This window comes from Lemur catta, chromosome 11, assembly GCF_020740605.2.
Source record: "Lemur catta isolate mLemCat1 chromosome 11, mLemCat1.pri, whole genome shotgun sequence".
Classification (NCBI taxonomy): domain Eukaryota; kingdom Metazoa; phylum Chordata; class Mammalia; order Primates; family Lemuridae; genus Lemur; species Lemur catta.
Window position 1 is genome coordinate 24,342,295 of NC_059138.1, and position 26,267 is coordinate 24,368,561.

At 36.6% G+C, this 26,267-nt stretch overlaps 1 protein-coding gene across 1 annotated transcript; it reads right to left on the bottom strand.

Annotated features, from left to right (window-relative positions):
- Positions 1-1,607: 1,607 nt before the first annotated feature.
- On the bottom strand, positions 1,608-25,906 carry ASB15 (ankyrin repeat and SOCS box containing 15). The gene is made up of 10 exons (XM_045564916.1): positions 25,838-25,906; positions 21,061-21,197; positions 19,858-19,910; positions 19,637-19,768; positions 18,367-18,525; positions 12,690-12,935; positions 10,903-11,074; positions 8,707-9,277; positions 8,039-8,192; positions 1,608-4,150 (listed from the first exon to the last, which is right to left on the bottom strand). The coding sequence occupies exons 2-10, from the start codon at positions 21,165-21,167 to the stop codon at positions 3,978-3,980; spliced, it is 1,767 nt and encodes a 588-aa protein (XP_045420872.1). The 5' UTR covers positions 21,168-21,197; positions 25,838-25,906; the 3' UTR covers positions 1,608-3,977.
- Positions 25,907-26,267: the final 361 nt, after the last annotated feature.

Genomic DNA, 26,267 nt, shown 5'->3' on the forward strand with positions numbered 1-26,267 from the left:
CCAGCCCCTGGTAACCACCACTCTGCTTTCTGCTTCTATGAATTTGCCCTTTTTAGATTCCACATATAAGTGAGATCATGTATTTGTCTTTCTGCGCCTGGCTTATTTCACTTAATATAATGTCTATTTAAGTGTAAAGTACATGTCCTTGCCTAATACATTACATACGGCACTGCAATAACCTGCAATACTACAGTGCATGTATGTGTGTGTATGTGTGCATATTACATATGTATATGTTATATACATACACTCATGTGTATATATGTATGTAACATTTATTTTGTTTCATAAATAACTTGAAGCAGCTTAGAATTTTTTCATGTCCTAAATAAAAAATTTCTGATTTGGATGGTGGCTATATACATAAGAATAATGACTTGAATCCAAAATTTGGATAGGAATTTCTAGTAAAAGGTCAATGACTAGTGAAAGGCTTAAGTGTGTTCTTTTTGTCATAAGAGACTCCATCCCATTTTAGTTTCCATGCTATATGACCCATATGATTTTGTTCAAAAGCCTGCATTAAAGGGGGTATACCTATGAGTATTATATAATCGTTTTCACATCTTCAGCACTGTCACTGTATTGCCTGGAAATGTGTCCTGTGACTAATTAAAAATGATTAAATGATATTCTTCAGGAGGCTTGCTTTCAATGTCCCTCTTGAAATTATTTTTAGCCAGAAATGGAGATCCTATTGAATGGTGACCTACAGAAAAACTAAACAGAAAAAAACAAAACAGAAAAAACCACACTCAAACAAGAGTTCAGATCTGTTTTTTTCCACCCAGAGTCTGTGTGTGATACAAAACAAAACACAGCGACTGAAACAGCCACAGACATCTTGGCAGCATGGGAAGATGGCATCCAAACCCTACCACATCGATTCCACAGTGGTTAAACAGGCACCACGGTAGAATGTTTGGCTTCTCCTAAGGCTCACTGGGGAGGTGCAGCTGTTACCCTCTCCCAGATAAAGTGACACACTCTAGCAGAAACAGAGTCCTAATGAGATAGAAACTAATTCCTCTTTCCATCCAGCCCTCTCAAAAATAAAAACACTGCTAGAGGCCAGGCGCGGTGGCTCATGCCTGTAATCCTAGCACCCTGAGAGGCAGAGGGGGGAGGATTGCTTGAGCTCAGGAGTTCAAGACCAGCCTGAGCAAGAGTGAGACCCCGTCTCTACTGAAAATACAGAAATTAGCGGGGTGTGGTGGCACAGGCCCGTAGCTACCATGACAGCACTATACTCTACCCAGATAGACAGAGCAAGACTCTGTCTCAAAACAAAACAAAACAAAAGGATAAAAACACTGCTAGTAAAGTCCAAAATGTGGTGAGCAAAAGACGAAATCTGTTTTGGATGTAGCAATTGCTTCGGTTTCATAAGACACATTTTTTTCTCCTGCTTCACAAATGCCAAAAGAACCACTTTTAAAACCCACAGCATGTGCAGTTAAGTCATTTCTTTCTATCCAAATATTTCTTGAATATATTCACACAAAAACACGTCAAAGAAAAAGTCAAAGCTTTAGTGTACTGAAGCATCATACAGCAGACTTACATCTTCACTATTATTTTTTATTTATTAGAGCACTATTTTTAGGTAACAATAAATTTTAATCACAATTAAGAGAGCAAAATAGAAATCAAAATTACACAAAACATTACAGGTGAGATTAAATACATTATAGTTTAATTTATATAAAATATATCCTCTAGGGTATATAGGAGGTTAAAATTATAGCCCTAATTGTACAGGTTTTTATCCCCATACTTATTTATCTTTCAAAGGTAACTAAAGCTAAACACAACTTGAAAAATGTACAAACCAGTGAAGTATTACCATTGAAAGAATATAGTAACTGTTAAGATAAAAATAAATACAAGAAAAATACATTATTAAAATCTAAGAATAATGAATTTAAATAATTACATTACAAAGATCACGTAACTAATTCAGAAATTCAAAACTATTATTTTACCGTGAGGTCACCGATTATTTTTGTCTGGGTTTTATATAACATTCAATATATTCAACAAATAATTATTGAACTCTCTTTATTCTCTAGGGAATGTGTTTGGCCCTGAAAAAGCACTGGAAAATAGAACAGGTGCAGATCCTGCCCTCACAGAGCTTACAGTCTAGCAGTCTAGTGAGGAAGACAGACGGGGACATGGGTACTTATAACACTGCAGGAGAAGCTCTGCGCTTGGGTCTCCCATCCTAGAGGAAGTGATATCTCAGCTGAGACCTGCAGGGTAAGAGGGAGTTGATCAGGTGAAGAAGAGCAGAAAAAGTGGAGTGTTTCAGCTGGAGGGAGAAGGAAGTGCAAAGACCCTGGGAGTTGTAAGAGAGCGTGGTCTATTCTATGGCAGTGGTTTCCAGCCATAGCGAAATTTTCGCCCATCAATGGGGGAATAAGGACAGTGAGGTAAGTCTTTTCAAAGCTAAAGTCAATCAATTTTAATGACTAAGTTTATGACTACCTTATTTTCTGGCATTAAAATGGCCCCTCTTTTATGAAATGATGATGATAGTAGATGGCATTTTTTTTTAAAAAAAAAATAGATGATCCTATTTTTAAAATTAACAAAGCAAAAACTACCAGTGTATAAAATCTTAAAGTCTGGGAATCACTGTTTAAAGAGTAAACTTTTAGAAGGTGTTTAATATAGTTAAAGGGAAGGGAGGAAAGGGAGATATCAAGAGATGGAAGTGAAAGAGGAAGGCAGGAGTTAGATCATGAAGGGCCAGGAGAGAACTTTGGACTTTAACCTAGGAGCAATGGGAATGACCTGAAGCAGAGGAGTGAGGCTCTACCTAGGTGTGCAAAGGACCCTTCTGAGATGCCGCGTGTAGAGTGTGTATGGGAGAGGGTGAGACAGAGGCAGGAAGCCAGACAAGCAGCACTGTATTATCCCAGAGAAAGGAGACAATAGCCAGCCTTGGGGCCAAATCTGGGGCACTGAGCAGAAGAAGGTGACTTCAGGAGATAAAAGGATTTGGCAATTTGTTATACTGGGTGAGGAAAATGGAGTGGTCAAGGCTGACAATCCAGGCTTTTTCCTTTGGAAACTGAATTGATCATTGTGCTAACTACTGAGCTAGAGAATGCAAAAGAGAAAGCCTTTTTTGTGGAAGATGGTAGTGAGTTCATTTGGGGACATGTTGAATTTGAGGTGTCTTTGTGTTCAAATGTCCATCAGGCCAATTGTCTGCATGGGTCTCAAGCACATGAGAGAAAGAGCTGAGCTTTGGATATAAATTTTGTAGTCACCAGCAAAATGATTGAGACTGTGGAGGTGGATGAAATTTCCCAGAGAACAATGCGTAAGAAGAGAAGTGGGCTTAAGATAAATTACGAAAGGACTGACAGGAGATGAGCGATGTAGAAAAAAGCCTGAGACGGAGTGGCCAGAGAGGTGGGAGGAGAGCCAAGAGAACAAGGTACTGTGAAAACCAAGGGAAAAGGTGCCATTTCAAGGAGGGAGCAGACAACAGTGTCAGGTGCTGCAGGAATCCATTGGACAGGGGACTGAAGGATGCTCACTGATCACAGTGTGTGAACTTGCAGGTAGGAGGAGCTCTTTTACACAGTGGAGCCATGAAAGACAGGGGAAATAGGTCAGCAACTGGAAAGAGATGTGGGTTTGAGAAAGTGGTTAATTTGCTTTTTAAACATAGAGACTTGGTCATGGACATTGTGGGGGCCACTTGATAAGAGTTTGAAGACTTGTAGCAAATGAAGATAATCAGCAGTAATTCAAAACCAAATATTGGCTATCTTTAAAAACATAAAGGTCTTTAAAGAAATAAATCATGATGTTCCCATAAGAACATTCGATTCACCTATAAAATCATCAGTGGACTTAAATACACTTAAGGATGCAAAAGGATTCCAAGAAATTCTTTGAGGGAATCACATTTTAAAATATTTTTTAAAGCCACATATTAAAATATTAATTTTAAGTTATGGCAAGTTTAGCTCTTGTCCATAGAGATCATACTCTTTAAATAATATGTATCTTTGAATAGCTGGTGGTAGAGGAAGCTTCTCCAGTAAGGTTGGCTGGCAGAGTCTTTGGAGTCCCATAAGTCTTCGAATTTTTAACCGACACAAATGCTTTAATGAGCAAGGATTCTCTAAAATGAAAGGGGAAAACAAGCAAAAATTAAAAAAAAATATTAGTGGATTGATCTCTAAGATTGTTTTAGAATAACATGAATAGTGTCCTGAAAAACATGTATGTGCACTTTAGGAAGTGATGATTTTAAGAGAAATTCATACTGCAATTAAGTATTTTAGACCATTCCGCTAGAATGTAAACTCCATGAGGGCAGAGATTTAGCCAGTCTCTGTGCCAGGAGGAGTTTGGCTCATAGTAGGTGTTCAACTAGAATTTGTTAAGTGAATGAATAGACTTGATTTTAGAAAGTAAATACTCATATAACCTGTTCATTTTTTAGAACTAAGTATTATAGAAGCCAGGCATGGTGTCACACACCTATAGTCCCAGCCACTACGGAAGCTGAAGCAAGAGGATCACTTGAGCCCAGGAGTTCTAGGCTGTAGTGTGCTATGATGATACCTACGAATAACCGCTGCACTCTAGTCTGTGCAATATACTGAGAACCTGTTTCTAAAAAAAAAAATCTTTCTGATGAATAATTATCCAGGAAACACTGATGCAAGTGATTCCATTGCATCCATGGTTCAATCTGAGGTTTGTTTCCAGTGTCTGATGTCTAAACATTTTATATTTTCAAAAAACTATACTAACGTTATTTAAATATCTGTTGTTAATCTTTATTTTCAATTCTTAATCTATATTATATAGATCTATAATTATGTTATATAGATCTATAATATATTAATATATTATACCAGAAATATGAATTAATGAAAGGGCAGCATAGCACACAGGCTTGGGATGTAGGTTCTGGACTCAGTCCTAACTCTGCCACTTAGTATTTGTGTGACCTTGGGCAAGTTACTTAACTCTGTGATTTTATTATAGTATTCTCATCTGTGAAATGTGGATAACATTAATGGTATCTACCTCACAGTGTTCTTTAAAGAGTAAACGAATTGAATCATATTAAATCAAAGTATTAGAAAAATGCTTGGCACATTGTATCCATTAAATAAATGTTAACTATCATTCAATTTAATAATAAATGTAATCACATTTCTATTACATTTGATATTATAAGCATTCAAATTATCTTTTTTAAAATTAAAACAATGCTTTCCAAAAATTAAGGCAACACTATTATTACCATAATAGGTAGGAAAAAAAATCCATCTTTAAAAAAAATTATAATTTTATTTTTTTTTCCCTAACAAATACAGTCATACATGTACCTGGAGGAATCCTGACATCCAGTGGTTAACTGTGCTCATAGCAATAAACTGGCTTTGAGCCTGGTTGCAATAATGTGTGACTGAAACAGCAAAAACTCCCTGGTTTCAGTCTTACTTGGATTGCCTTTCCAAAGTCATTAGAATTAGTGATTCTTTTGCAATAAAAACATGTGGACAATTATTCCCATTTAGAAGCAAAATCTATTCTTTCTGTGACAGGAGTACTATGGTATTATAGAAAGAGTCTGTGTTTTTAAGTAAGACAGGCGAGGGTTCAAATCCTTGCTTTTTCTGTTTATAACTTTGGAAAATTAATTTATCTAAGCCTTTGAGTTTTTTCCTAGTTATAATATCCAAACTATTTTAATATTTTTATTGCAAAATAAAATACAGATAGAGAAACTACACACATGTATAGTTTTCTAAGTTATTATAAGTGATTAGGTGAACATCTTTAGCTACCTCCAAAGTCCAACCAAGGTCATGACATAGAACTTTGCTAGACACCCTAGAATTTCCCTCCACAATCCACTCAATCTTCACTCCTTCCTTCCACCACAAGTAACTACCCTTTTAACTTGTATAGTAATCAGTTCCTTCAAAGTTTCACTAAGTGCACTATCCCTACATTATATAGTATTGACAATATTTCTTTTAAAATTTTGTTATATCCTTTAAATATTTTTTAATCTGAAGGTTCTTCTCTGCACCCTCTTCTTGTCCTTTCAATTAATTTTTGAAGAACCCAAATGCCCTGTCGTTTCCAACAACCTGAATTTTACTGATTACATTTTCACGGTGCAGTTCCATTGTCTTCTCTATTTTTTGCAAATTGATAGCTGGATCCAGGGACTTGATCAGACTCAGATTTGATTTCTCTGGCAAACTTTAGCTGCTGCTGTGTCCTTTCACTGGGGGTGCATAATGTGATACTAGCAGCAGGTGATGCTCAATAATTATATCCTTTAGTTTACTCGGGATAAACTGCAAAACGGTGATATCTAATTATATCAAATAATACGATTTGATATAATTATATTACATCAAAGTGGGAACTACAAAATGGTGAATCTAATTATATAATTTCTTTTTCATTTGTTATTTATAATATTTTTATTAAGGATGTTTTTGCTCATTTACTCTTTGGTTACTAACAGCACAAATCATATAGGTAAGGCAGAACAAACAGTTAAATCTTGCTTTTTATCCCAATTTTCAAGGTAATAAGTTGATCTTCTACTGTTCTCTGGAGCTGACCAGTTTTTAAAATATCATATATTTAAACATATTGGATAGGTTTCAACTCATTGAAATAATTATCCTTTCTGAAACTTAAATTGTCCTATCTTTGGCCAGTGGGACTCTCTTTATATTGGTTCCTGACTTCTTTTGACATGATTCTTGAAGTATTTAAGAGTTTCTTTGCTATCTGGTATCCAGATGTTATTAGTTCTTGTGTTCATTCTAGTTCACGCTTCATATTTGAAATTAATTTTTTCTTTTTATTTCTAATTCTTTCTTCAGTTCTGTTACCTTATTTCTGAATTTTTCTAATTTTGACTCATGTTCTTTCATGTCATATATCATTTTTCTCATACTGTTTAGCTGTTTTTGAAATAGAAGTTTTCAATATTGATCTGTTCTGAGAGTGCGATTTTCTGATGTTTTCATTGTGGGGATATTAATCTGTTCCTGTTTCTATTTTTTCTTTAATAACTATATAGGATTTGATTGGGATATTTTTCTGTTGCTCTTTTTTTTTTTTTTTTTTGAGACAGAGTCTCCTTCTGTTGCCCAGGCTACAGTGCCGTGACATCAGCCTAGCTTACAGCAACCTCAAACTCCTGGGCTCAAGCAATCCTTTTGCCTCAGCCTCCCAAGTAGCTGGGACTACAGGCATGAACCACCATGCCCGGCTAATTTTTTTTTCTCTATATATATATTTCTATATGTATTTTTAGCTGTCCAGCTAATTTCTTTCTATTTTTTTAGTAGAGATGTGGTCTCACTCTTGCTCAGGCTGGTCTCGAACTCCTGACCTCGAGTGATCCTCCTGCCTTGGCCTCTCAGAATGCTAGGATTACAGGCATGAGCCACTGCGCCCAGACTTTATAATATGATTCATTTTCACAATAACTAAACTTTCTTCTAGAGAATACACAATGGGCTGTCTATAAACACAAATCTTTGATGGTAAGATTATATCAATAAAGACCTGAGAGAAAGCAAGTCAAAAAGGATAATTCTAATCCCTTCCATTTAGTCATTTACTCCATAAGTATTGATTGAGTAGTTACTGCTTACTAAGCACTATGCTAAACCTTGAGAATATGTTATAAAAAGAAACAAAACAGATCCCTGCCCACATGGAGATTGCAGACTACATATTGCATGATATTATAGAAGTTAATTTTCAAAAAATGAATTCCAGTCAGAATGTTAATATAGATATAGTATTACTCATTATACAACTAAAGAGTTGGAAAATATCAAGAAAAACAACAAAAAAAATTTTACAACAAAGAAAATGTTAGAGACGATTTAACAACCCCAGATAATTCTGAAAATAAAGTAGCACTGAAAAAGTATTAAAGAAGACCTTAAGAAACTTCTCCCACATACATTTTCAATAAAAAAAAATTGTAGGCAAAACTGTTGTTTTTTACCTAGTATTTGGCGGATTTCTGGCCATTCTCTCTGTACTTCTAGCGCAGACTTCAGTTTCGCACACAGAGGGACATGATCCATGTAATCTATTAATATACGAATAACACTGCCTACCAGGTGCTTCATCCAAGGAACTGTAATAAACTCACAAAACTGAGAGAATTGATAAAATTTAATTTAGTAGTACTTTAATATACTATATACGTAAACATTCAATTTTGTTATAAAAATTATTCTTTATCTTTTACAGAAAATAAAAGATCCCTCCTTATAATGAACAAAAATGAAAAATAAATTGCTTGCTTGTTTCTGTGAAACTGTCAGCCCCGAAGACACATGCATGGCTCTGATGTGGTTGTAGTCAACATAACATAGAAGAATCATGCTTCTTTCCCCCTAGCCCTGATATTCCACCAATAAGCATTAGTGATTAATCGCATACGTTTTCACGTTCTTCTACATTCAGTTTCCAATTCAAGAAGAATAAACATCTTTTTTGGCTAGCTTTATGCTTACATCCCCATATCACTGTAAACAAAAATTCAAGAATAAGGACAATTTAAAAATTACAGTTGATTTTTCCTTTCTTGTAACATCCCTAAATGAATTAAAGCTTATAAGAGTTAGGATGATGACCCAATATGAAACAGAAAAGGATGTAACTCACCGGGTTATCTCTTATCACACAAGATGTCCATCCTGGCAGTACCTCTTCCTCTATCTCTGACCACACAAAGGAGTTTCCAAAGATGTCCCCATGCATGCAGTCAAAGCACATCTCCACTTGGTAGCCATTATTAAGCAATAGCCTCAGCATTACCTCGTCATTTAGGGCATACTGAATGACACTGGGGAAACGAGTGTCATTCACGTGCATAAAGTAACAGTTGACATTAGCTCCGTGGGAGAGAAGCAGTCGGACAATTTCATGATTATTGGCCCTCACTGCCACAAGTAGGCAGTTGAGGGGATCTAGGTTTGGATCTGCACCTGCGGCCAGAAGGACTTCTGTGCAGCGGATATCATTATTAGAAACCGCAAAATATAGCGCAGTCTTTCTCTCATCATCATAGTTCTGGGAAATGTGGTCAGCAAGGAGGGTATTGACGTCAAAACCATTTTCAATGAGCAGTTCTAGGCACTGTGCATTTTGTCCATCTGCGGCTGAGTGAATTGGTGTTAGCCCACTTTTCTGAATTGCATTTTTGGATGTTATTGGGATAAGATATTTCAGTGCACTAAAAAAAAAAAAAAGTCAAATATCCACATGGCATAAAGAATACCAAGAAATTGAAAAAATCAGCTTCCTCACTAAATAAGTGAAGGCGATTTATTTAGTTTCCCTTAATTTCACTAGATAACCTTATACTGAAATAATCTTTGTCCGTCAAGCTATTATGAACATTTAGTTTAGTGTGATTTAGTTTAATTTAGATTTATCTTCCTATTCTAAATATTCCTGGGAAACATGCTGGATCTTATATGAATGGTCCTAGAACTTTGGTTCCTCAGGAACCCTCTCTGCTTTCCAATTCTTCTCTGAGCAATACAATTTTCATAAGCAACCAACGCTATTTAATAAAAAATATAAAAGTAAGCCTTTCTGATGCCATAGAAGAATGCTTCATAATCTTGACCATTTGAATCATGGAATCATAGAAAGTGAGAGGTGGAAGTGACCTTGGATATAATTTAGTCCAAATGCTTCATTTAACTGAAGTTAATATGAAGTCTGGAGAAGTAAAATGACTTGTCCAAGGTCACACGGTTAGATGTGGAGGTGGTCTAGAATTTAGGCTTCTTGGTTTCTCATTAATTATTCCTCTTTCACTGATTCCTAAGCAATCTATTTTTTTAATATGGACGGTGTACATCCTGTCTGCTTTCATACAACTTGCAATTGAATTATTAGCCAAAAGAAGAGTTTTTATTATCCCATCAACCTTACACCTGTCCAATTGAGGTAACAGCTTATGTTTCTAAGTACATGTGATAAATCGTTGTAAATTTCACACTTGACTAACCAACTAGACATGTATGAGAGCCACAAGCAAGGATAACTTGATCTCTTGTGCCTAATTCAGAGCTACCATGTGTGAATTTATGAACACTGGGAGTAAATCCAGATAAACTTTAACAACATGTCACTTAGCATCAATTATACGTCATTGGCCACTTAGCCAATGTGGCCACTGAAAACTACATATCCTAACTACTTCAAAGTTTTTCAACTTATAAAATATACAGAATTGACTGCAACCATCTTCTCATGGTGGGTAGTTTACTATAGTGATTCTAAACGTCTACTGATGTGTTCATTATGGCATATTTTGTGATTTAAAAATCTATCCAACCATTTCTATGGAGTAAAGAAATCTAAACTCATAATGAAACTTTTCTATTGAAGAATACATTTAGACATAATATATTTGACATTATATTATAAAATCCTGGAGGTGTTAAGAAATAATTGTAGTAACAATGATAGGATTGTTACAAATTTAATCCTTTATCAAGAGCAAAATTTTTAGAAATTCTGTAGTTTTTTGCTGAACACAATTTTTTTTAACAGAAAGGCACTCTTGGTTGGCTTGTGCAGAATTCTCACGTAACTTAATTCCTTTTAAAAGAGAATTTCTTTTCTTTGCAAAATTATTATAAATTCATTTTTGGAAGTATAAGAATATGAAAAGAAGGAGGAAAATAAAACAAGTTCTAAGCATCTAAATGGAAAACTTGTGAACATTTTGACTATTTCTCTTTGGGTTTTTGGAGGGTATTATGTAGAAAAAGACGTGATTATACTGTATATACAAATTTGCATTTTTAACTTAAAATGATCACCCTGTAATTTATCACTCACAGATAATGTCCCTCGTAGGCAGCTCGGTGTATAGGAAGCTGCCCTGCTCGGTTAGGTACGTTTCCACTTCCTCCATATTCCAGCAGGAGGGAAATGCAGTCGGGATTGCCACCTCCTGCTGCCTCAAACAGCACTGATGCCCCATCATCTGCCAAAGCAAATACATCACCACCTGGCAGCATAAAACACGTGGCACAATGATAACTGGCCTTGTTAAAATAGCCCCCTTAAAAACAACCTGTTGTTTTCCTTTCTAGTTAGGACTTAAAAGTGTAGAATTCAGAGCATCTACGTTCTCAGTGTTTTCAACGGACAGTTACGCAGCATGCTTCACTTTATTAGAAAATCTCTGGGTCACAAAAACATGAGAGAAACGAACAAGTCAATTTTCATGACCGGCAAATGCTTTCGGAAAAAGGGAGCATTAGACTTTTTTACTTCAAGACAATAAGGAACACTCTTTCAATTCAACAAACATTTATCAAGTACCCTCTGTACACAAACACTGTGTGTGACCATAAGATGCATAAGTTTGACTCTCTTAAGGCGCTTAGAGGGGAAATGAAACAAAATGTCATCAGAGAACACAAACTGTATGACATTCAAATGACGTCAAGACTAGGAGGCAGGAGGCAGGAGACAGAGGTCTGTGTTTGAATGATGGCTCTGCTGCTTACTGTGAGAACTGGGCCATTTACTTCTATGCACCTCTGTCGCCCCATCTCTAAATTGGAATAATACAGCTTATTTCACAGGGCTTATTTGATAATTAAAGTTTGTGCAAAAATATTCATCTTTTCCCTATAGAGGATCCTTGGGGACTATGTGGTCCTAGCCTTTATTTGCAGATGAGAAAACTGAGGACCAGATGTTGAGTGAACCAGGCTAGGGTCTAACAATGAGTAGGTGGCCCAAACCAGTTTAGGTCTCTTAACTGCTGGTTCTGCAGTTCTGTAGTTATATCTTTGGAGAATATAAAGGAGGGCAGTGTCACAGTCTGTTGTGGAAAATTAGGAAGGGATTAGGGAAAGAGGTGTCTCAAGCAATTGACCTTGAATTGTGCTGGAGAGATGAAGGCAAAGACCTGAACTAAACCCAGACAAAGGGAATGCCAGGTTTGTTTGGGAATACTGCTAGTCTATTTTGGCTGGAGTGTAGGATACAAGATGGGCATAGTGCATGATAAACCTGGAAAAACAACTGAGGATGATGCCGTAGGGATTTTCTGAATAGTTCGCACTCTTGTAGCTGTCCTTTAGGGAGAGGAACCAAGTTGCAGTATGTAGCATGGATTCTCTGATGGGGAGACTGGAAACCCAGAGAATGGTTAGAAAATATTTGTACTGGTCCAGGGAAGGAAGATGTGAGGGACCTGACCATGATGGCAGATGGATTGCAAAAATGGGGTCAAGAGAGATGCTATAGGATTTTGCAACTGATTGGGTTTAGGAAAGAAGGGGATGGAGAAATTAGAGGTAAATCCAACCTTTCAGTCCTGGCTGAGAGACATTATTATATCAATAAGTAGCAAATGAGGAGAAATTCAGTTTAGGAGAAGCCTTAGGGAGCCACTTGTGTGAAAATTGGGCTGCTTCTACAGAAAGCTGTAGGCCACAACATATAGGGCTCACCTGAGTTGTGGCATAGGGGCTTATTGACGGGGCTGAGTATGAAAGTCTGATGCCCAGTACATTTAGGGGAGGAAGAGGATGCAGTGAGGAAAGGAGGAAAGGAGTGTCCAAGAGGCAGGACAAAAAGTCAGGAAAGTGTAATTCCTTTTCACATACCTTTGTGGATTAGATGTTCCAACACATCACAGTGACCATACTCAGCAGCCACACCTAACGGCGTGACTCCAAATCCATCTCTCAGGTGGACGTTGCCTCCATGTTTTAGTAGCAGAGCTATGATATCTTTCCGGCCTTGCTTGGCTGCTTCATGCATTGCTGACCATCGCTTGACACACGGCTGGTCAAGGCTGGGGTTGTGTTTAATCAGAGTAGATACCATGTCATAGGAACCCTTTTTTACAGCTTGAAAATTATTTTTAAAAAAGAACAGCCAACAGTAAGTATATTAACACAAATACCTTAGGAGATATTAAACTAATAACCAAATTTAATATTAAAATTTATATTAGTTATAATCTTTTCTTCTACAAGAGAATATTGTATTTCTCTAATGCCTTCTGTTTCTCATAGCCAAATTTCCATTTGTGGAGTATAACGTGTGCAAGACAATACTCTTTTTTCTTTAACATCTGGAGGAGGGGTAAGAGTTTCATGGAAAACAGTGTGCATCACTAGAAAAGGATGCCACGTTTACTCTTTCTAAACTTTCATTTCTTCATTAACAAAATGGAAATAACATCTACTGTTGGGTTGTACAAATTAAATAATGTATATAAAATGCTTAGTACAGTACCCAGTATATAATAGGAGCTTAGTAAATAATAATTATTATTAATATCATTTTATCACTCCTAGGATCTGGGAGTCTCATGTGTAAATAATGTTTACCAAGCTTTCCTTCATAGAAACAGGTTTTTTCTTCCACCAAAGATAGCAGTAAGTATTACATGAACTTCTCTTTCCTATACTTTTAATGGGAGGTTATCAATAGGACTATTTAGCATCTAGGCAGGTCAGCTTTTCTAAACAGGTGAAGTGGAAGATAATATAGTACAATTTAAGAGGCTCAGTAAATCAGATGTCTCTCTCCCTCTCTGTCTTTACTAGCTCAAATTACACTGTTAAAAGTTTTTTTCCCTTTTGGATTATTAAGAGATTGTCTCCATTTAGCTGTAAATACTTATGAAAGATGTAAAACTTTTTTTTTTCTTGTGAATAAATAAAATCTTAATAGGGAACAGATCAGAGTGAGTACTACCCCCCGGCAAATGGAGATAAATACAGTTACATTCACTCAGTCCCCCACTCACTCATTCATGCATTCACTCGGTTAATACCTGCTGGCTAAATGAAAGGCTCCGTGCTGGGCACTGTGGACAACAGGGAATAAGAGACAGATTGGGCTCTCACTCATGGAATTTACAGTCTGGAGAAGAAGTGTATACTGTCTTCTATTTGAAGAGAGACTCAAAGACTGGGCCTTTGCTGGGAAAGGCAGGAGGAGATATGAGGCCACATAGAACATTCCAGGGCGACTAGGAGGCAGAATGCAGAAGGTTCTAAGGCCAAGGCAAGGAAAATGGCTCCCAATGGTGTAGTAAGAGGATGAAGACGAACTTGCTTACTTCCTTTGGAGGAAGGCAGGCCCCCACTGCTGCGAGATTCCACATTTTCTCCTGCTCACTGTCTAAAGTAGAATCTGTTGACAAATGCCTCTGTCTGAATCGCCATCTGTTACTGGCAGCTCAAATTACAGTGAATGACCTCATCCTAGCTGGTGTTACTGCAGAGCACACATCAAGCGAGCTAAATGAACTAAGAAATGTGTCCTCATTTATCTTCTTGCTCCTACTGAGGTTTTTTATAATTAGAAAAAATGTATTAAAATAATGAACTTCTTCCCTCATGATCTGTTTTCCTTTTCTCTGACTCAGAGAACATATTGATTAGTAACATTAGTCTTTTTTTCATGAAAATAATAGCATATATGGGACATCTTCAACCTAACATAATTTTTTAAAAATCAAAGCTTCACTTTTAATTTAATTTTTTGGAAACAAGAATGCATTTTCCATAGAAATAATAATGCAGATGGTGGGAAACTTCTCCAAAGCTAACTCATGAAGACATTCTTAACCAATAAATGACTGAAAGAATGAAAAGACATAATATTGGTGTAACATAACTGATTAAGTAAAATAACTAAAAATTTCTGAAGTTTAATATATATAAAATTTTGTATATGCTTTATACATATTATATATAATTTTTAAGTCTCTAGAATTTAAAATTCCAAAATTAGAATTCTTTAGAATTTTTTCAGAAATTTTTTAATTCTTTAGTTTTCAAATTTTAAAACTTGTATCTTCAACAGTAATACTTAAAGAAGACCAAGCATAGCTTGATGAGTTTAGGAAATTAGATGGTGAATTTTGCACAGATTATAGGTACTTTCAAACACTGTATAATTTGCAGGTACTTTTCCTTTTTATTTTAAATTTGTCATTTTCTTTCTTTTTCTGATACATATTTTTTGTTCATGTAATTTATTATCAGCTATGCACGTTTTTCTGACTCATAAAATATACAGAAAAAAAGATTTTTCTGAGATATCTTGACAAGATTCAAACAAGAGATGGAGTGAAGAAGATGTGTATTGATGTGTGAGAAAGTAACTGTCTGAAGGAAAAATGAACTGATCAGTAAATGGCGTTGGTTGTCAGGAACAGAGGGCTGTGGGGCTGAAATTTCATGCCAGACGGTTCCCCGAGCCTTCTCTCTAGCCCGGACTTCATTGGCCTGGATAAGCTTGTGGCCATCCAAGTGGAGAAAGGTGATACTAACTCCAGGGGGTGGGTAGAGAGGGAGTCCAAGTGCAAAACCCCTTAATAAGTGTCAGATCATCACAAATTAGATATCCGCCACTCAGCAAGTAACTGTGTAGCATGACTGTAATATATCAAAAAGTACCCTAGGTAAGGGCAGATGGCTGATAGGGAAGGGCCCTGGAGAAACCAAAAGTATTTTTTTTTTTGTCCATCTAAGGATATTCCATAAATAGAGACAAAGATGCCAGCATCAGACAAAGAAAAATAAAAATGACATTGTGCAGAAAAAAAGAGACAATACTTTTTTCTCTTCTCTCTCCTCTACAACTTAAGGAACTGTGAGTAGCAAATTTCAAAGCAACCCATAACAAAACTGAGGACATGCCATGGATGATCCATTTTCCTAAAGAACTTAAAAAGACCTGGCGTGGGTTTTGCAACAAAGATCCTGAAGAAGGTAACCCAAGAAAATCCCTCTCCTACAGATGTGTGGATGATGAGGATGTAAGGGAGCACCTCCAGGATATTTCCTTTACAAAGACTTTTGTCCTCTCTTGATATTACCATTTGGTTTTTAAAATATATTATTTCCAAATGTTAATTCTATTTTTATTCTGGTAACTCAGTGATAAAAGTTCCTTTCCTACTCTAGATCTTGCTAGAGTAGAGAATTAAATGAACTTTGAAATGCATGTAAATGCTTAATTCTCTCTTGAGGGCCTTACCTATGAAAGAAAAATTTAAATGAAGCAAAACAAAAACAAATGAATGATAATCATGACTTAATTTCCTTTAAGAAATAAGTGGATTGAGAAAAGCAAGTGGAGAATAACTGTGTATTTGCAAAGTAAAGCGGTGTACAATTCTGAAAAGATGTTTTTTGCTGAAACCAAAGGCCACCTATAGAAATAACACAGATGTTGTTGCAAATACTACATGGTCTATGCTGGCTTTTAAAAAAATAATACAGATCATATTTATAGTAGTGAAGAAACCCACAGGTGCATATTCCATTTAGCATCTGTAGAGCCTGCTCAGGAAAAGGGTTCTGGTTATTTATGAAAAGCATCATGATATTGTCACATAAAGGCTAGTTGAAATGTATGCAGGGAGTACTATTTCTTCCTCAGTATCAATGCTTCCTCTTTTCCTTTTAACATTAAAAGCCTCCAGGCAGATGTTAGCTGGTCACGGGACATCCAGGTAAAGACTAAATATCCCAGCATCCCTTGCCCCTAGGTGTGGCTATGTGACAAAATCTGAACTAATGGGATATGAATGGAAGTGCTATGTGCAACATCCAGGTCCCCTTTTTAAATTGGAGGTACTTTCTCAGGGCTTCCTGGCTTCCTCTTTTCTCCTTCATGCTGCCTGGGAAATGGTGACATTAGAGCAAGCATTGAGTAATGTCGGCAAAGCCACCCTGACTACCCTGGGCCACTCACTTCTGGGATGATGTGTGACAGAGAAATGACTTCTTTCTCTTTAAGTCAGAGTTCATTTATTTGTTTGCTTTGTGTGTCTGTTTTTGTTTTTTGTTACAGAAGATTTGCCTCCAACTGTAGATTTGCCTTCTAGTTAGATTTGTCTTCTAACTGTAATGATTAGATTGTCTGATCTAATCTGAGTTTGGGAAGGGCAAGAATGAGAGGGAAGGAATCAGACCAGGATGACCACATGCTGTGATGACACTCTTACTGAACAAGTCCAAGTCGAGTCGTGTGAGGGGCAGAACATCGCCTAGCAGCCTTCCCTCCCCTGTCTGCCAATGATCCCCTCTGTATCCCTCAAGTCTCAACTCAAAAGCAAGGCTCTTTAAAAGCTTCACAGATTCACTGGTTTTTTTATTCTCCTAATTTACTTTGAATTTCCTAATAGCATTTGTAACACTAATACTCCATTTAAATCATATGCAACTCTCCTTCTAGACTCTATGAGAAGAGGAAGATTAATCCATTCGTCTTTATATCCAAACTGTCTAGCGCAGCATCTGGCTTAACATGACTTCTCAATAAATGTTCGTTGCACCGATGTTCTTGGATCCATGCCATTTAAAGCAGATATTTTACTAATGTTGGTGACTTGTTTAAGTTTTCTTAACAATATTCAGGTTGTTTAAAAATTTTTTAGCGATTCTTCTATGAATAGACTCAGTTGGTGGTGCTTAACTAGCTATGACTGTAGCTTGTGGTGCTTTATGCCCTTTCTCTGTGGTTGCTGGTGAATAGTCTTACGTCCTCACCTCCTCTTCCTCCCCTCCTCCCACCACACACACACAATTTCCCAACAGCTCTCCTCTCCTGAGTGTCATGTGTGAAAGGTTTTATATATGCATTTTCTCTAATTTTTATAACAATTCTACACAGTAGGTGTTGTATTTCCATTTTACACATGAGGAAACTGTAGGCCCATGATTGCATCTCTCTCTGCTTTTACAAACAGATCTGCCATTGCTTATTGTTTAACAGGTAGCCAGACATACAAGACACAGAAGAAGCTGATAAATGAACCTTCAGATTTACCATCCTTCCATTATTGTGCCAGTAGGAGCCGCCTCATAGTGCCATGCTTTGCATCTGTGTGCTCAGAATCTGTCGGCTCTACTTCCTTCCAGTTTGGCCTGATCATTCTGATGTGGAATCCCTTTCTATCACTTTTTTCTGGACACCTATTGCACGCGGAACCCCGCTTGCAAAGGGCGGGGGGACCCTACCTGGAGAATATCCCTTTAGAATTGACATCTCTGGCTTCATAAAACTAATTCAGATCCCTGCTGGCTAATTGCACTCTCTATAACTGGGTGCTGGTGAATGTGGTCATCTTTCACATTTGACCTCTTTGTGGGATAGGAAAACAAAATCATAGGACAGATGAGATGAGGGTTACAGAGGGGCTTAGGCAATTGAGGTCACATAATTTTAGCCAATATACAGTGGTTTCCAATAAATACTTATTACATATTTGTTACAAACTATAAAATTTCTAGGAATAAAAAGGTCATTTACCAATGAGAAGAGGTGTCTCTCCTTTGTCATTTTTGGTGTTGGGCCACACTCCCTTTTCCAGTAAAGTTCTCACATTTTCCACCAGACCAGCTTTGACTGCCAAAGTCAAGGGTGTTTCTCCATCACAGGTCTTGAATTCCCAGAGTGTCTTATAGGATGCTAAGATGTGAAAGCATCATGTTGAAAAGTTGAAAATATTTATTTACAGGATATCACATAAATCAGAATAACCCAATATTCTATACATCAGATCGAACAAAGCCAACTGATGAAAAAGGAAAGACTTTGATTAAAAGTTTACCAAATGGTGGTGAGGATAAGAAGATGCATATGGACTTACTAATCAAACTGACAGCTAGAAAACCAACATCTATGTTTCAAACTGCTTTTCTTTTTGAAAATGGGTTGCTGATTCTCATTTCTTAATACATTGTGAAACAACACTCAACTCTTTGTATGATTATTTAAATTGTATCTGAAATTGCCACATGAAGCCTGTGAGTATGGGAATGAGAATGTGTGGGAATGAAGGTGTCATTGTGTCAAAATGATTCTTACCATCATCTTTGTCTGTCTCGCTATCTAGTTTTTCCAGCTGGCTGGCTAAATAGCTAATTATCAAGTATGTATCATTATCTTCCGAACTAGGGCTAATGTGCAACATTGCAAGTTGAAAGATAGGACACTCTCAAAGTGTTCTGTAAGATGCTGAGATGTGAAAAATGCTGTTGGAACATAAAAGTTATTATTAATGTTTAACACTGGGTTGATTTACCACATTTGTTACTGCTTACATTATGAAAAAATTAATATAAGGGGAAATATTATAAATATATCTTGCTGCACTATATAATATTCTTTTGGAGACCGTTAACTCAAGAGATCATTCAAGATGAAAAATTAAAAACCGACTTCCAAAAGAAAAAAGCATGGTGCATACGTGGTTCAGTGGTAGAATTCTCACCAGCCAATAGAAACAAGGCTTTATATTTGAATCAGTTAATTTATGACACATACAAACTTTTTGTAACTTTTGGGATAACCATACCTTCTCACTAACCTGTGTCACCTTGGTAAAAGCATAAGCCCCAAGTGTCACAAAATGTGCTAATTTTTGTACTTTGAGTTTAAAACAGAGGTACTGCGTTTTTCAAATTTCAACTAATCATTTATTCTGCTTTTTTCTCTTTGCTTGTTATGTTCATTGAAAACACATATAGCTTCTACAGTCTTTCTTCGGTTTGATCATGGGGGTTTTATGTCCTCTTACCATCAAGAACAATCTCAAGTATTTGTTGAATGGGTTGAACAACAGCTTCATGCAATGGAAACCATCCTTTATCATCAGCTTCATCCAATGCAAATTTATGTTTCACACATTCCTGGAGCTCAAGAATGTGACCTAAATTAAATACACGGATTAATAACAAATGTCTGTCTTTGCAAGGAGGAATCTCAATCCATCCCCCTGTAGGCAATATACCCATTTACCTCGTTTTATGGCCTCCACAAGTTTTCTGTTTTGATCACTTAGCGGTACAAATCTACCAGAGAAATAAAAATAAGTCATATTTCCAGCAGTGGTATACTACAAGGAACCCCAAATTGTAATTTATACTCATTTTATCTACTTTTAAAATATAAATGTCTAGAAGTCACATACAGAGTATATTTATGATACCTTGGAACTAAGAACATTTTCTGTGTATGTTTTATTAAATAAAAGCAAGGAATTCCATAACAAATTTATTAAACTCTATTAAGCAGAAATATCTGCTAGCATTCTAGGGTTGTGAAAGCCTTCCAGGGAACTTTAATGTTCTAAAATCCATTGGAGATAAGGGAAAAATTTTAAAGACCAGAAATTTAAGTGTAATATATTCATTTTTTAAAAGCTCAAAAGCAATAATTTGTAAAACACTGAATCTATTCAAAAGTACTACTAAATTTCATAATACAAAATTCTAAATATTATAATAGAATGTAAAGGTAGACTAAACTTTATTTTTGTCAGAAGTATAATGTGTGTTGTTCAAGACAGAAATTTAGTTTTGCAGTTTTAGAATCAATAACTCCTACCTACATAATCCATCAATTTTATGCACATTTTAATTTGTTAATTCCTATCATTTGGATAGTAGATAATTACATAGGTGACGGTGGTTTATATATTACTTTGTCATATATAACAAAAGCCCACAGCTCTCCTCCTATTCATTGAACTAATGAGGTAAGTGGGTTAGCATTATTCTTCATATGTTAAGGATGCAAAAACGTAATATGTTACTCATAAAAGGTTAGCTGAGTCAGTAGCAGAACAAGCTCTAGAATATATAGACCTCTGTTACGTATCTATACACTGGTTGCATAAACTGTACTTGCAAATTTATTCAAACTACTTATTGTCATTTTGACTCCATATTAATTTAGAAAATAAGCAATCCTATACACCAAAATTCAACTAGGAATTTCCCAGCTAGTTTATTTCTGTTTTCCACATGAGGTGAGATTTATGGAAGATCAGATTGCTAAAACCTATGCACAGTGGTCCTTGTCAAACCATTAGATCCCGTGCCAGAAAAGAAAGATAAACATTTTCCTAGGGAAGGATTTAGGAAACAGCATTCATTTTATCTTATAATGAAATGAATGCCATAGAGAAATTTGGGAGAGGACAGTCAATTTGAATACTACCTTTCAGGATAAAATACAGTCTTGCTGGCTTCAATGGATTCTTGGATACTGAGCTGAATATCATAACTTGTAAGATGGTCTTCATCAGGGTCATCATTAGTGTCCATGTCGATATACAATTTTGAAAGAGGCAATTTCTTATTATCAGCAAATGACACCGAACAGAACAGAGTTAACATGAAAAATGCAAAATTAAAAACTAAAATGCATTTTCCTTTCCCTATTTAACAAATATGAATGCAGTTAACATTTTAATCCACATTATATATGAGGTGCCTTTTGTTAACTTAAATGGTTTGACTGCTGAAACATTTAATTACCTACACTTTAGGTGTCTGTACTGCACTTTAACTTTTTTTTCTCCTGAGACAGGGTCTTGCACTCTTGCCCAGGCTGGAGTACAGTGGTGTGATCATAGCTCACTGCAGCCTCAAATTCCTGAGCTCTGTGATCCTCCTGCCTCAGCCTCCCGAGTAGCTGGGACTGTAGGCACACACCGCTTGCCTGACTAATTTTTTAATTTTTTTTGTAGAGATGGGATTTCACTATGTTTCCCAGATTGGTCTTGAATTTATGGCTCCAAGTGATCCTCCCATCTCAGCCTTCCAGCACTTTCTAACTTTTGGCTTTCCTTTCAGTAATGGCTGCAGTTGGGATTATAAGAATTCAATTTTTTCAGAGCTTCTTATTTACACTAATTTTGGTCTATCAGGTTTCTGTGACACTGTTGTATGTAGTACCTTAGAAGCTTAAAACTCAACTCAAAGAGGAGAAGTGAGATGGTGGCAGTAATGTAGAACAGTGATCCTTTTATATTCTTTACAAACCAGCAATGATCAATTGTAAGATATGACTTATCTCGGAGCATCCTTTGAAGATAAAGGCCATCTGAACTCTATCCAGAGACCAGCCCTCCTGTAGATTCTCCATTCATTCCCTTTCCCAGTTCAATCACGAGCCACAGTTCTTGACTGGCCCTTCTCTCCTGAATATAATACTAAAAAATGTAGATTATTCCTTACTGATTATTTCTTCCAAATATCCAGTTAGAAGAGTGAATATCTCCCTTTACTATTGGATCAATTGCTTTGTCTTCTATAGAGAGAAAATTTAGCAAAGTGCAGAAATCAAAACAGTTCTACAGCTGAGTTGACCAACTAATATTGAATTATTTTTGATTAGTGTTATTTTCAAGCCAAAATATTTTCTGTATATGAAATTTTGCATTGTAGGATGTCTCCTCAAGGGAAGAAAAACAAAGCAGTGTTCTGTAGGCAATTTACAAAACACAGCTTTACCTCTTCTCGTTCTCCAAAGTTAATCTGAAACTCTGAAGACAGTTCTGTACATGCTAATAGCCAAGGTCCCTGACCTGTGGACAGACTGCACATGAACTCAGTGGCATCATTATGATTTTATTGTTCATTGTTCCATAGCAGTGGCCTTACTATCACCTCAGAACAGAAGGGATAGAATAGTGACAATGTTTAGAGACCACACACGAGATAGTAAAATGCTCCACTAAGCATGCTCCCCCACACTGTGATATCTCAATCTTCTCAAAAGGCTGATGTGAGCCCTAGGGATCTTATTTACCAAATAAATCCAAATGGTATTTTACTTTTAATTTATTATTTATTGGTTCATTGTCTATCTCCTACCCTTAGAATGTAACTAAATAAGAGCAGGGAATTAGTCTGTAACTTCAGTGCCTAGAAAAGCATCATCTCATGGTTCGTGGGTTCCAAATACGAGTTGAATGAGTGCATGAATGAGTTAATAAATGACCAATGAAACATAATCCAGGCTCTGCTCTGTTCTCCATTTCCCTCAGTGTGTAGTCTTTTTTCCACCTGAACAAATGTGATTGTTTCATTTTTTTCTCTTCTGTGCTTTTCCATCTTACTCCTCTTCATTCACGAGGACTTCCCAGCTGTTCCACACCCACAGCCCACACTGCCTCACGCCCAGCTGCAGACGTTTCTCCAGTAGAAGGCCTTCCTACAGTCTCCAGTTCCTCTCCAGCCTTCTTTATCTGTAAGTATCTCCTCCTCTGTAATATTTTTCTAACATCTGGATTTATACTCACTCATTCTATGTTTGCTTTACAAGTTCTTCACATATTTTTGTTTTCTTGCTTGGACAATTAGTTTTCTGAGAAAAAAAAATCACTTTCTTTTTCCTTTATATCTTTCCCCTCCATTTCTACTCCTAGCCAATTATAGCAAATGGCTGCTCTCAGTGGTCACTGGAAAAAAGTTGTTGACTCATTTCTAGTGGCGAAGGACTGAGTCCTTCAGCCAGCATAACTAGATGACAAAGTTAAACCTGTGGCATTGCCTGTTGCCTTTCTTGCTGATATTTCCATGGTGATGGGGGATTGCATGGTTCTGGGATTAGTAATGGGATACAGAGCCTCTCACCTATTTAAATCACTGGCTTAAATCTAATCTTGTTTGAAATTTGGGCTCCCAGTACATGACATACCATAGGCTCCTTGGAGAACTGAGTTGGTCCATAAAAAATTTTTTATTTTTTAAAATGTCCTTTTAATTGCTATCAGGAAGAAAGTTATCTAAATTCTTAACTGTTTTGTACCTGACAGCAGGGTAGAAATGGTGGGAAAACTGTTACTATGTGGACAAACTCCAACCTGACATAGGCTGTCTCCAGTCTTTTACCAAAAGCTTGGGATGAAGTGAAGATCTGTGTGTTGGTGAACCAAGGTGTCAGTCAGACAATCAAAGGAGCATTCTAGGAATGGACTTAGAGGCATCAAGATGCAATGAGAAAGGCAAGAGGAAAGTTATTCATCTATACTTCAAATTTAAAATGACTAGGACTGAATCCTAACTGAGGGCCAGCAACAGTGTATTGGAAATTATTGAAATAAAGTATCACACAGAAGTGTGAGAGAAGGCCAGATAATATTTTCACATTCTTTAAGACCTGTTTACAGGCATGCCACTTCTCAGTCTAGAGAAATTAATTGACTCTTTCTTAATAATTATTAATTATTAAAAATTATTCTGGAGAAGCCCACTAGTGAGATCATTTGTTCTCCATAAGTAGCTGATTTATAAAATAATTGGGGCAAATATATGGTACAATTAACCTTTAAATGAAGATTTAAAGCTCTGGTTAGCCTTGCTTAGGGTCAGGAACACATCCAATGAAGGCTATGGATTCTCTCTCCAGAAGAAGACATGCCCACTTAAAATTTTGCATATAATTTTAGGGAACTCATTGATCCTCAGAAGTCCTTTCCTGTTCCCCTGGTAAAGAACCACTAAATGAAGGATTTCTAAATGCTAAATGCCAAATATATTCCTCAGATATCAATAATTATTAGTTTAGTTTACAGATAGGCTAAATTAAATCCTAGATTTAGATAGTTGGAAAAGAGAAAGTTCAGTGGTAATGTAAATTTTAGAATATATTTGGCAATAATGAAAATGGTGATAATAATAATAATCACAAATTATCAAGTGCTTGCTTTGTTTTAAGCACTGTGCAAAGCATTTTGTAGGCACTACCTTGTTTTAAATGCTCACTCCAGTTCTATGTTGTAGGTATCATAGATTCATTGTGCATAAGTGGAAACTGAGGCTTCAAGAGGTTAAAAGACCCACCCAACATTACAGAGCTAGTAAGTAGAGTCTGGACAGAGCCGGGAGTACCTTCACTTTTAAGGTCTTTTAGAAGTTATTGGAAAACATCCCACAGTCAGTTGCCTTTAAAAGAAAACACTTTGATCTTGCTCTTAACAGCCAGCTCTTGATGACAATAACTTCCAAAAATAAAAAATAGCTTCCAGGGACACATAAATCTTTCTCTTTTTCTCCATTCAATAAGGCTTTATGTTGCTTAGGGTGGTCTGAGGTGAAAGCTTGCCTTCAATCCTGTACTTTTTGTCTTGGAGTCTAAACATTACTGTCCAAAAAACAGGATCAACATACCAGTTGGTGCCTGACTGAAGTGGTCAGGAGGTTAGTACGATGTTGCAAGGTATGATGGAGGAGTGAACACGAGTACATGGCACCTCCTTGCATCAGATTAAACTACCTTCAATCTATGATCCATGCTAATGCCTTACTGTTAAGGTAGTCGATATGTTTGAGACAATCCTCAGAGCTTCCTTTGAAACATGGCAGCTCCCACAGAATGGAACCAAGGTTCTCCTTTTCCCTGAACAAGGGTGAATATAACTTTGTTCCCCATGACCTATTTAGTTGGCTTAATCCCAATTACATACAAGTCTGTTTGCCCCACCTCCTCTTACACTCTGTCTTGGGCATACAACAAAGTTGAAACCATCTCCATGGGGTCCTAAACAGGGCTGGCCTTAAGAGTATGCTGAGTGGACAGTTGCTTCCATGGTGCAAGGACGGGCTCTGTGTCCCCAAATATCCCACACTGCCCCCAGCACCTGTCACATCAGTGTCATTCTGTTACATCAGTAAGAGATTCTGTTCTTTAGGGCTTATTGTTCCATCTTCCTGTGTCCCTTTTACAATACCAATAGCATCATCCTGGCCCTCAGTATAGAACCAGGATCTCTTGGAATAGTTACTGAGGATGGCAGGAAGCTGGGAACATGGCAGAGGGTCTAAGGCTGAGATCTGATGGGAGATGATAAGAAAGAAGAAATACAGTAATTTTTTTTACAGTTTTATACGAGGTCAGCCCAAATAGAAACCCAGGGGTTCTGAAGGAGGTGCAGGTTTTTGCTGCATGGAATGGGGGACATTGATTCCCTGAGGAATTTTTCTTTTACCTTGAAACTGCTATGGTTCCTCAGCTGAGCTCATCACTGGAGGTCCCCGAGAAGAATCATCAATATATATCCTATCAGAAGAAGAGCAAGAGTTAAAGTACATTTTCATTTTTTGAGATTGTTAAGAAAATACAGTTGTTATATTCAAAACAATGCTAATTCTCATTTTTCTGTACTTTGATTACTTATGTAATTTTAAAGATATAGTGAAATCAATACACATAAAATTTTGTTATAACTTTGCTTTTTTATTTGGTGGCTAAACAGTTATTTTTTTTAGAATTCTGTAGCACAAAGTGGCAAATCAGATAAATGGTTTCACTAGGCTGGTTTCAGCATCAGAGTCAACTAGCCCCCTAGATATTTCAGAGAGAGAGGTATAACTCTCTATCAGAATTGGATTCCAGCCCACAGTCACAGGTAACTTTTA